We start from the raw sequence: 12,772 nt of genomic DNA on the forward strand, positions 1-12,772 counted from the left end.
CAGACTAGAACTACGTTCAGTTGAATCTTCAGTTGTATCATTCTTTGTGTCAGTGACTGAAGCCAATTACCTCCTACTCAAAGATTTTGAGTGATGAATCTTAGCAGCGCAAGTTCCCTGAGATTTCTGCAATAATTAAAATATTTTGTTAATAGTCCCAGATCCTGTTCTTATAAATCTGCACTCTGAAGACAGTTAAATGAGAATGTCCTTTGCAAAGTTGAGTTTTCAAGGGGGCAAGGGGTGGTGGGGAAATCCATTCTTGCTTTTTCTCTTTTCCCTCCACCACCCGCTCTGTTCATTGTGAAACTATGACTTGATGAATGTCATTAGGCTGTAATCCATTTATTCCATGTGGAGGTGGGAACAGTGAACTAGATATTTCATTTGGACTGAGTGAACCAGAGTCACTCTGAGCTGAGCCTCCACTCCCATCAAACTGAGATATTTTCTTCTTGATAATTTTTCTTTCTTTTGCTCGGCGATTCTGGAACCAGATTTTCACCTGCAGTGTTGTAAATGATATTTGATTAATTCAAAGTAGCGGTCAACTTTTTACAGTAATAATAGCAATGAAAATATAGATATGTTAATAATCATAAAACCAGAACAAACAAACAAAAAAACCAGAACAAAAAGCCCCACAAAAAAACATAACCCCCCCCCAAAAAACCACAAACAAACAACACCCCCCCCCCCAACAAAACACTGGGTATGTGCAGTGAAATTTTTTTTAGTTACTCTGTATTAATTTTATGCATCATAATCAATAGAAAATTACTTTCTTTTCTCATACCTGGTGTAAAGTGAACTTGCTGTGTTATATTTAGGAACATAGGAATCAACTTGCTCATTTAGACTCAGGGTCCACCTAGTTCATCATCTAAGCTTTGACAGTAGCGTGTGTCATAGTTTAGGAAGATACAATTATGGAATAATTTTGAAGATTTCTTTATCATCTACGTTACAGATTAATTCAAATCCTCAAGTAGTGAGGGCTCCTTTTTCTTCATTTATATTGTGATTTTTGTGTGTACATATATGCTTATGTATTTTAAAAGTTTTGAATTTTTTTGTTACTGGACTATACATATGTATTTTACAGATGCATATGTACTATGTCATGTGTATAAATAGATATATCAGTATTACTTAATGACAGTAAATTTCCAGGCTAATTGTGCATGTGTAAAGACTCTCTGTTTGAAATCTATTTTTAGTTTATGTATCTATATGTTCTTTCCTTATTTGGAGGTGTGAATGAATAGAACACACTGTTTGCCTTTTCCTTATCATTAATTTTTTGTTCTTACTTTACAGTTTTTGTTATGTCTTTTAAAGTGTGTTGAATACAAGACGATATAAAGTCATACCGTTGCTTTGTATTAAAAATCTTATTATTATTTTCAAGTTATTTTTTTATTACCTTACTGGTAATGACAGTAAGCAGCATTTAGCTTTGACTGTCGTGAGTCCTGTAGAAATGCAGATAGATTATGTATTTTGTCTATGCTGTACTTAAAGGAAATTTACCAGTCAAAAATTGGATGGGTTTAACAGCAACAGCTATGTAAAAGGAAACTGCTGATTTTATGCGGTATCACTGGTTACTCCAGGCACGTCTGTGTTCTAAATCCGCCAGCGTTGCATAACATTAAGGTAGAGGTTTTGAATCTTTTATAACTACAGTTCTTTGAAAATTTTCCAATGCAGCTATATCCTACTGTATAACAAACTTTAGTCCACCAGACTTGTTTTTCATAATTACTTTCTGGGGCCACTTACAGTCTGCAGAGTGTACTATTTGGGTCTGGATTGAACATCCCTGCACTACAATATATTTATAAAAATCCAGTGCTTGATCCTAAAATACCGTTGCTTATCTATGCATCCTTACACTTCCATACACTTCCAGCCTCAGTTGGTCCCTCTCTATTCCACGTTCTTGCACAGATTGAATGCAGAAGCAGAGGAGCCCACTGAAAGAGGAGAGTATTTTAGAGAACTGAATGTGTATATTCAGAAAGAACAAAAGGCTGTAAAATTCTTTAAAGAAAGATCTCTTGTTTAAATTTACCTGGGGGCAATAAATCTGGTTGCTAAGGTATGAGATGTCTTATTCAGTATCGCCAAATCTTCCCTGATCCTCCAACTGTAGCAGAACCATTGCAATGCTGTTGTGTAAGGAGGGTTAGATTCCAGTTACTGTATTTGCAGACTGCAGAGCTGGGCTTCGTAAGTGTGCTCTCCAACACAGGGATTTTAGGAAATTCTTTATCCCAAATTCCTCTAGTCTTTGTATGGATATAGCTAAGATACCTGGGCCCCTGCTCAGGATACTGCTTCTATTCAGGACAGAGCTTAAATATGTGCTAGATATGAATGAATGCAGAGCTGCTTTCCAAAGAAACAATGCATCTAAGTATGCACTTGAAAATTTCCTGAAAGGATGGTCTTGGTTATGTGTATAACAGGCATAAAAAGTTGGCATCAAATTTTATAGCCTAAAGCATGCTGTGTATAGTGCATGTGAAGTACTACTACAGGTGAAGTACCTGTGAACATAATAGCAAAAAGAAATCCTGACTTGAAAAGCAAAGGCTGTAAAAACTCCTTAAAACGTGCTGAAATCCAACTGACTGAGGAAGAACGGGGCCTGTGGAAACAGTGGCAATAAATTTGTAACAAAAAATACATAGATATCTTGTTTGATTGCTCTTTGAATGCTGAGTTTTTATTTTCCTGGCTTACAGCTGAAATGTGTCCAACGCTTTGGTTTTTTTCTGCCCACTATTTTGTGTTTGCAAGAACTAAGGAGAATATTGCTAAGATAATGTTAAGCTGAACTGTTTAAATTCTTGCTGTCTAGTAAGCTGTTACGGATGTAAGAAATACTTTTTCTAGTATAAACAAATTCCTAGTGTTTAGTTACCCATAATTGGAGGTTTCTGTCAAATTAGCCTGTGTATTAACTTGTATTTGTGTTGTGTGTTCTGTGTGTCATATACACTCAGAAACTCTGTCATGTTGCCTTTGTACTGCTTTTGGATCCAGAACGTGGGTGCTGCTCATGTCCCCTGGCAGTAACAGCATCTGGTGGATGGGTGTGTACGAATGACGGATAGTCTCTGTGTACCTGTCTTTCAGATAGTCCCAGGTTTGCTGCAAGTTCTGACTTTCTCCTTATTGTAATGTATCTGTTGCAGTGAAATTCCTTCTCTAATTCTAGTCTCTGATGATCTGTGTAAACAACTCGGTACTTTTCTTTTGTTCTTGTTTTACCTGTTTAAGAAAGAAATGTTATTAATGTTGAATTTGATTAGCATCTTTCTTTCAAACATCTCAAACATTTTACAGACATTAATTCAACTACAGAGTACTTGCATGGGATTGTTTTCTGTGTTACAGGAAAGGAATATGAGGTGCAGGGTGAGTGAGTGAGTATTGGTTATCATAACTGTCTTTACCTCTTTATCTCCGTCTCTGTAAACATACATTTAAATGTAAAGCTCTTAAATGGAAAATACTCTGAAGCATCTTAAATAATTCATAGCAGTACATAATTGTTGCTGGCTATATTTGATCTCAAAGGGGTTTCATTTCAGTGCTCATTGTAGTGACTTCCATGTATTTGTAGGCACAAAACCACAGGATTTCGAGACTGAAGTTCAGTCACAATTTGTTTAGGTGTATCGTGTCCTAATTCTTTACTTGAGTTTTTAAAAATCACCTCTGTAAGACAAAGAAATGTCCTACTACAAATGCATTCGCTTTCTTATGTGGCCATAGGACGTGCTTATAAGTTCGATTATAATTTGAATTTATTTTTTCAAAAAGGTCCAGTCTTGCAAGATGCTGAGTGCCTTTAGAGGGATTACTGGGGGTTCTCTGTGTGCTGAGCTGCCTTCTCGGAGTTGAAGACATTTGGCAATTTGTAAGATGAGGCAATAAAATACTGGTAAATGAATGATTTCAGTATCATCCTCTCTAATGTATAAAAGAAATATTCTTAGATGTATTGGCTAAATACTGTTAAGAGAAGCAGTACTTGATGTTTAGATGATATCCCTCATTTCATAGACTTTTAAAAACAATTCTTCATGTAACAATAATACAGAGAGATCACTTTTCAACTTATTTGTTCTACCTTGCACTTTCAACAGCCAACTAGATAGTTTTCCTTTTTCTTCTGATCTTCCCAGGTTTTTTTTGATGTGAGTTTTCTGGGACAAACTGTAGGACAAAGACTCCTTTAAAGTGGTTCCCTAAAATCCATTGAGGTGTTAAGATGAAGCACACGCCACACAAAGGAGCGACAAGGAGATCTTATCAAGAACCCCTTTCACATTCAGAAACACAGGCCAATTGGTTTGGAATTTACAAGCCCTAAACAAATGTCAGACTCTTTCATCTTAGCAGAGGGAAAAAGGACAGAAATAGATGAAGGAATATTTTTTCCCTCAGTCCTCTCTCCTCCAAAATCTTTAATTTTGGACCAACACTGAGGATAGACGCTGATATTTTTATCCAAAGGCTAGAGGTAGACATAGCTTAAGACACTTTGAAATACGCATCATTAAGGATGCTTTCCCAAATCCTGTGCCACCTTGACTTCTAGTGTACAAGGTTTTCCTGCCTAAATCTGCAGGGCTAAAACGATCATCAAACTACGTTTACTTTTTTCAAGGTACAAATTGTTTGCTTGAAATATTTGCTCTAAGTGATATTTATAATGTTAACAATAGTATAGATATTCAGGTTCCTTGTAAACTGAAGGCTTAGAAGGTAATCTTTGAAAACAAGTTAAAATTCAACAGAGTTATTCCGGCTTCACTATAATCAGCAAATATAACCATGATTTGAGGGGGTGGAGAAAAGGAGTAGTTTTCCCCATTCCGCTTGGTCATAAAATTCACAGAGCATTTCTTCTGAAGACAATAAAGCTAGGAGAAGGCCTCTTTATTTGCTGTGAAAATCATCACCCTTTCCGGCAATATAACTCCTGAAGAAAAGAGGGAGAAGCAAGAGACAAGACTGCATATCAAAGCAAAGTGAAGTGTTGAAAGGGTCTGTTGCCTCAGTATGACAGATAGGCCTCAAAACTGCAGACAATGTAGGCCACTGGAAAATAGATGTCACAACTAGTTTACAAAGAAAAATAAATTAGCATTAGAGCAGAGGCTGGGCCTCTTTTCCTGCTTTTATATTTTGCTTTCTGGCTGTCTTTCTGCTGTGATGTAATCTGAATTACGTGTACATCACTGCTTGTTTAAAGAAAGACATAAAATATGTTGATTATACTTAAAAAAAAAAAAACAAAAACAAAAAAACCCTAAAACAAACACGAAAAAACGGTGGCTGATCTTGCACAATACAAAATAATGTCCTTTTGTTTAGTCCGCTTAAATCTGTTCTCTTTCTGAGAAGGGTCACTCCCAGATGAAGTTTCATATAAAGTTTTCGAAGATACAAAATCTGTTTTCTAGGCGCTTGTTTAGGTACCTTCTTTTCAGAAAGTTTCATGCTTTGAAGACTCACTCCTCTCATGAAATAGACATTTTACACTGTCGATTACATAGGTTTTAGAAATGAATTGGTCTGAAGGTCTGCTCTTATGTAACTGAAGCTGATAGGGCATTTTGTCAGTGATTTTTAGTAAAAGCAGGATCGGACTGTAAGGAATTCTGGAGATGTTCTTTCTCGTTTTGATAGCCTGTCTGGGAAGATATCTTTGTTAAGCCCACTTCTGATGTTTTGGTGTTTTAAAAATTCTTATTGCTTCATATGTTTGCAATGTCTGTATATTTGAAATTAAAAAAAAATGGTTTGGTTCTGAATATACAGTTACGGTCTTTTAGTAAGAGGATATATAATTTCAAATCAAATTTTATCTGTTGAAAGGACATAGCACTTCTGTCTTTGTGATATTGTTTCATCCTGAGAATTGACTTGGTCAGGTGAATGTTCATTTCACTTTTCCTGCAATTTAATTTTTTGTATAAAATGCTAAATACAAATATTGAATCAGAATGTAGTGTATTTAGTAGAGTCTAAATAGAGGGGAAAAAATTCCCCTTAACGGCGCCTTCCCCAAAATAAATCTCCTTGTCTTTAGGACAGTATTTCAAAAGGCTCCCTCATTTAAATAGATGTGTTTTGTTTCTGTTATTCCATGCTGCTCACATACATCAGTGAGAGTAGGCTCCACTAATGAAGTTAGACATACACACATAATGAAGTTAGACATACACACATTTATATAATATAAATATATTTGTAAAGTTTAGGGGTGTAATTCTGAAATTTTAGAGCAATGAACTGTATTAAGCAGTGATAATATTGACGGACAGGGCCCAGTAGCTACTTTGATAGCATGAATAATATTATGGCAATAAGGAAAACCAGAGAGCAAGTCTTTTGCAAGGAGTGGGTATAAGGGCATCAAGTAAGTTTTCTTACATTGATAAGTTAATATGTAGCTGTTACGTGCATAATTTTAGCCTTGTCGTTACTTATGTTTCCTTTTAATTTTTCACAACTTTTTGTGTTGGTGTTAGTTTTTTCCAGTTTTTACAGTTAATATTATTTTAAAAGCACAAATGAAAATCCAAATCTACATGGTACTTTTCTTGTTTTGCAAAACACCGCGTTGGTGCTTTACTCTCCCAAACCCTTTTTTTAAGCTGGGTTGATGTCTTTAGCCCAATTCTGTGAAGTCCTGAACTGTTTTTAACACTTCAAAGGACTGGGCTCTAGGAATGTACAGCCTCAGGACTTGTAGCTATTGACAAGCCCTGTTTCACCTGTCCCGTGTTGTTCATAAAGCATTTCGGCATGTATGTAAATTCTCTGTAAGTGCTTTTCAGACTAGAGATGAATTTAAGCACAGAACTGCTTTTCTGAATTGCATATGTATTTTATGAAGTTGAGCGTGTGTGTGAGAAACCTTGCAGGGTCTTCCATGTCTGTGCAAAAAGCGTAAAACTAGATTTTAGATCTTTAAGTCTATTTTATTCTTTACGAATGCTAACACATTTAATATTTAGCAACTACGTGACAGACAGGGTTGCCTCACTGACTTTCAGTAGTCACAGTTGAATTTGGTCTACACTCGAGTCTTGCATCACTTCTACATCTGGAAATCTCCCATGATGTTAATGAAGTTACTGCTGACATATCTGAGTATACGTAAGGGGGGGGAAAAACAGACTATAAGTCTGTCTAGCTTTGAAGACCTTTGTAGAGGCTCCAAGTGGAAGGATGGCACTGTGATATCTTAATGTTCACTAGGCATTTAATATTTAGTAACAGTGGGAAAACGGCATGAATCTGCTTTGTAACTAAGAAACAGTTACCAGACTAATTTTGCTCTTGAGTAATAACCATTTGAAGGAAGATTGTGTCTCAAGCAGCAGTGCTGATTTTCTGTCTTCTAAGATTGCTCGAATTGTAATTGCTCTTCTTTCTTTAGAGCATTTTCTTTGATGCTCTCTAGCACACACTTACTACTTTTAACCTTAAGAATACATTTAGCAAACCTTGTTACACCCAATTTACACCTTGGGAATATACACCGAAAGGTTCATCTGGCATGCAGCTTGGGACCAAAACAGGCGCATCAAGGAGTGACACTTGCAAGAAAGGGATTTTTGACTGTGTAATTGTGGCAAGCTGCAAAATTCTAGTACATGAGAAAAATTCGTAAAACCGATTTGAAACTAAATGAAAAGGAAGCTTGACTGATGACATACATGGTCTGCAAACAAAATAGTCTACGCTGATCATTTGAGTCAGATTACTTCTCTAGAAATATTTCTTCTCACCTAATAAATCTAGGTAAAAAAAATAGAAGACACGGGAACAACAGCAGAAAATTGCATAATCGCTACAGTTGGATCAGGGCACATAATTTTCTTTAAAAGTATTGAAGAGTCTGTAAAGTTTTATAAAAAAATCAACCTAATTTTATATTGATATCTACCTTGCGGCACAAAATAATTATGCAGTATTTTTGCAAGTAACTGTTAAATGTTGCTGCATTCATTGTTCCATAATGTTCTCAGGAGTATCATGTTTTTAGTCCAAAATGCTTTACAGAATGTTAGAATTAAGATTCCTGGATTTGGATGAGATGCAGACATGTCTAAACACAACAGCCATTCCTCTATAGTCACAATAAAAAGCCGTTATGGGACGAAAGTGAAACTAGTGCAAATTTAGTTAAAACTGCATTAAACAGCAGTAGTTTAAATAAATGTCACAAATGACCCACCAACCTATGTGCTTCAAGTAAAGTTAATTATTTGTAAGATCAGTGATAGCAGAAGATGCTTTCTCAGGTTGAAAGTTGAATATACACTTACCAGTAGTGCTAGCTTGTGCTGTTTTCCTTATCCATTCGTAAGAGCTGTGCCTTTGGCTGCTGGGAGAGATTTGCTGCGCATTAATTGTATCTACAGGAGGTAACCCCCCAGCTGCAGCGGGATGGAGGGAGCTGTAGTCAGCAGAACTGTAGGAGACCTGTCTGGGAGACGAGCCATTGAGCTGTGCAGCAGCAAATGTGCTGGAAGGTCCTGGGCCGTAAGCGTTCCAGTCCTCCCTCTGTGGGCCGTAGTGCGATCCCCAGGTTCCCGCAGGCTGTCCATGGGTGTCCAGAGTTGGCACATGATGATATCCCATGTAATCGGAGTAGGGTGGAGTGGACACAAAGTTTTGCACTGGCAGGTTGTTGCTGCTGCTCCTTGCAGATCCTGGATACATGCTGGTCTCTTCATCCAAGAGGGAGCTCACGTACATGATTGTCACAGATTGTAAATACGTTGTCACAACATCTTGTTCTTCTGTATTGTCTTTCGCTGCTTAAAAATAATTGTGTTTGGTTTTCTCTAATAATGCCACTCTGCTTGGAATCTTCTACTTCATCCTCTTTATTATCAACTGTGTTACCAGGTGCTGGTGGTAATGGTTTACCAAGATCTTGTCTGACGTCAGCCTAACTGCCTGCCTCATAATTACATTTACATTCAAATGAAGGGCTGACCGACCCCACCTTTCTGCTAGTTCTGGTGCTTTCTCTTTTAGAGAACTTTTATCTATCCTATTACCCTTCCTTGATATTCAACAGCAATTCCAGTACTGTAAGATGATGCAACAGTTTGTTGTATTTGTGATTTAGTAAATAGACCTTTTTTAAGAAAAGACAGTGGTAGCTATAATAGCAGCATTTGGTGTTCAGATGATTCTTGTCTGAAACCTTTATTTTGTCACATGTTACCAATCAACAAGTAAATCTGTTACTCTCTTAATTTCTCAGATAGTCAAAAAAATCTCCTTTTCTTAAACTAAGGGACACGGTCAGTTTGAATAATTGTAAGTCAGTAACTTCAGAATACAGAGCACCTTGTAAACAGCATGTCTTGAGTAGAAATGTCTCAAAAATTTTCCCCTCATTATTGATATTTGTAAGTGTTTTTCCAGCCCTGGAGAAATTAAGGCTTTAACTGTAGCGCAAATGTTCACGCTCTCCCCATACAGAGTGATTTAAAGAGCTCCCGTCGTCTGGTGGCCATTGCAAACTGATAAATTTTTAAAATAAATCTTCCTAACAAAGATGGTGCCAGAAGTACAAAGAAGATGACTGTAAAAAGAAGTGAAAAAAGTCTTTGATTAGGCCCAGTAATATTGTTGGCTTCTGTTTCAAACTGAAGACTACCTTTATCTGCCTGTAAGGCTGGGTTCCTTCCTCCGAAACTGCGAAACTGCTGAGCAGTAGTCTGTTTTCAGTGGGGGCAGCTTAGGTAAGTAAAATCAGCAGGGAGAAACATCTGGGTTAACAAGTTAGCGGATCAGAACTGCCTTGATGCTCTTCTGTAAAGCGCCTGACACATGGGTACTCTGTAGGGCAGTGTAAGTGTTCCCACTGAGCAAAATTATTCTGAAGGTGGTTTTATATGCCGTTATTCAGAGCTTGATACTAACATGGGAGAACAAAGCCACACCTTATCGCTTGAGAATTGCCTCTGTATGGTTGTCTAGCTACAATTTGTAGAGTGAATTTGATGTACTTTTACCTTGGATGGATTTCTTTGCAATGAGCTATTTGTCAAGGGGTATACCTGCAAAAGAGGTGCAAATTACAATGAGTTGTTTCCCTTTACAAAGGTGTGGTTTTTCATTCAGTATCCTTTGTATTTTGACACTACTCATATTCACACATCCCTTCTAATTCCAGCACTAAAGGATTCTAAGTGTGTACTCAAAGACAGGAAAGATATTCCTCTTCTGGGTTTGGGGTTTTTTTGGGGGTTTTTTTTGAGGAAAGAATTTTTACTGAGAAGTGTAGCAACATGAATTGTAAAGATTTTGCTATATTTACAGCTTTATTAATCCTTGGGATTCTAAGACTGCTGAGGAAGGTTGCATCATGGGATAGGACATGGAAAAAGTAAGGCAGCCTGTACTTAGTGTACAGTTCTAAAAAACAGACATGAAAAAACAATCAGGAGAGACTCTTGTTCCCTTCATCTTGAAAGAAGAGGATCTGTAATACAATTTTTGAGAGCCCACAGACTTTTTAGTACTGATATGTACTAAAAAGAACAAAGAACTCCACTGAGCATCATCCAAATTAAGCAAGATATGTTTCCTATACTGGAAGTATCCTTGGAATCTTTGGCCTATTTGTGAGCATTGTGCCAGCAGTTCAATTCCGGTGTATTGCTAAATTTTATGCAGAGCTGGAGCTGTCTGTCGTAGGCAGATCCATAGGAGGGTGAAGCTTTGTCTCCACTGACTGTATCTGAAATCCATTGACATAGTACAAGTGAACATTGGATGCTCATAGATTTCAGATCAGACACGTTGTTTGACTTCTGTTCCTGAGCACACCATTTGCACGTCTCAGTGAAGGACATTTAATTTCATAGAATGCATTAGATGATGGCAACATTTTTAATCCCCGGTCTTCCTCTTTCTTTTTGGGATGCCTTTGCGCATACCCCCCACAATTTCAGTATCACCTAATCCTACTTTTTGTATCTCAGAGCCTTATCCTTTATTCTGTTCTTTTATCTTTTGTTTATGCTCCTCCTTTCCCTTTCTTGCTTTGCCTGTTCCATTATCTGAATTTTCTTTAGATCTATTTCAAATCTTTCCAGAACGTAATTGGATCAAGATACACCGATGGCAAATTGCTACACTGATTTGATATCGGCTAACAATAGCAAGCTTTGAATAAGGCATTTTGTTTAAGAAGATTTACATAGCAGGATAAGATTGCTGGGTAGGACTGCAGATTTCTAACACCAAAGTGAGAAAAAGATAACTAAAATGGCTACATTCAAATGTCTTCTGCACTCTGACTTTTATGCCTCCCGTTTTGTGTAACAGAACCATCTGGATGTATTAAAAAGGAACCATACCTTTGCTATGGAGTCTAGTAGTTTTGGGGATACCAAAATTTTGAGGTTGATGTTTTCCGAGAGCTAATTGACTTAATCCGAGTCTGCCTTCCCAAGAGCGATTTCTTGGCCATGCACATGTCCCTTCCTGCTCAGGTCCAGCACGGCAGTAGCTTCAGAGCTACAGAACCACTGCATCTTCAGTGTGTAGTAGGAATTTACACTGTAGTTCCAGAACACTTTTAGTGGGCATTGCTATAAAAAAAAAAAAGAAAAAAAAAAAGAAAAAGGACAAAAGGGAACTGGCTTTGCCTTGTGCACTCGCATACTTGCACTGTGAGGGGATGGCAGTGAGTTGCTGGTGGCAGAGGAAGGCCTGTGCCTGGGTCAAGCGCGTGTGGAACTGTAGCATTACCATGGGGCCTCTCCTGACTTTGCGTGGTGGTGGGAAAGCAAAAGCAGTTCTGCAGTAGTGATCTAGACATCCAGAAACCTCATCCATAAGGAGCTTTGTATTTATACCATTTTCTGCAGTGGGTGATAAGGGCAGAACAGGAAGGTTCTGTGTGGTGTTGGCAGCAAAACTCCTCTGCTCTTTGGCATACTTCAGAGAGAGGGATTGCCAGAATAACTGAATTCCAAGGTTTTTGTTTTCCTTTTTTTTCCTCCACCTGTTAAAATGCTATATATAATTTATCTGCTTAGCCAGTGTTCACAGGAGTTGCCTCAGTGTTTGTTGAAGCAAAGTTGTATGTGTGTAAAATTAAATGTACTTTGAGTTCTTCAGGGAAGAACATTTTCTAGTTTTCTAACAAGTGATTGATGAAAATCTGGTAATAAGCATGGTGATAACCATTGGAACTACTATAGTTTTGTTTGTACAGGCAATGGAGATGGTTTACTATGGTACATGTGTTGTTCTAAAGAGCATTTCCAAATTGGGTAATGATATAATCACAAATGTGGAATTAAATGTTTTTGTGTTTTAGGTATTATAACTGCTATTTCAAGGACTACTGGTAGAGTAAAACTGTCATGTACAACAATAACTTATATTAAAGATGTTTATATGTGTGATAGTTTTTATTAGGAACCCTTACTTATAAAGTTACTCTTCCTTTTATATGGAGATAAGAAGAAACATCTTTGAAGCTTGAAAATGATAGGAAATCTATCTGGGGTTTTATTTCTGAGGCAGAAAAAAAAAGCAGGTGAGCATAGCGTGTCCCATTCTGGCTAAGGTGACAGGAATAGATGTGAGTTTGCTTGCCTCCAGATGACCACTCTAACAACACATCAGTAACATCAGGCTTAAGAATGCTTCCTGCCTGTACCTTTATGACTGCATGCTTGGAATTTCAATGGAATGGCTA

At 37.3% G+C, this 12,772-nt stretch overlaps 1 protein-coding gene across 1 annotated transcript; it reads right to left on the reverse strand.

Annotated features, from left to right (window-relative positions):
* Nucleotides 1-298: 298 nt before the first annotated feature.
* On the reverse strand, nucleotides 299-8,796 carry LOC104338507 (homeobox protein CDX-4). Its single transcript, XM_009944556.2, has 3 exons — nucleotides 8,364-8,796; nucleotides 3,137-3,282; nucleotides 299-505 (listed from the first exon to the last, which is right to left on the reverse strand). The coding sequence occupies exons 1-3, from the start codon at nucleotides 8,794-8,796 to the stop codon at nucleotides 299-301; spliced, it is 786 nt and encodes a 261-aa protein (XP_009942858.1).
* Between the last annotated feature and the right edge of the window lie 3,976 nt (nucleotides 8,797-12,772).

The sequence above is a fragment of the Opisthocomus hoazin genome, chromosome 14, assembly GCF_030867145.1.
Source record: "Opisthocomus hoazin isolate bOpiHoa1 chromosome 14, bOpiHoa1.hap1, whole genome shotgun sequence".
NCBI classification, from domain to species: Eukaryota; Metazoa; Chordata; class Aves; order Opisthocomiformes; family Opisthocomidae; genus Opisthocomus; species Opisthocomus hoazin.

Coding starts and splice junctions, on each gene's coding strand:
- LOC104338507 (XM_009944556.2), bottom strand. CDS start 8,796: ATGTACGTGAGCTCCCTCTTGGATGAAGAGACCAGCATGTATCCAGGA. Junction 3,283..8,363: donor AGCACAAGCTAGCACTACTG/GTAAGTGTATAT, acceptor TTTCTTAAACAG/GTAAAACAAGAACAAAAGAA. Junction 506..3,136: donor TGGGACTATCTGAAAGACAG/GTACACAGAGAC, acceptor ACAACACTGCAG/GTGAAAATCTGGTTCCAGAA.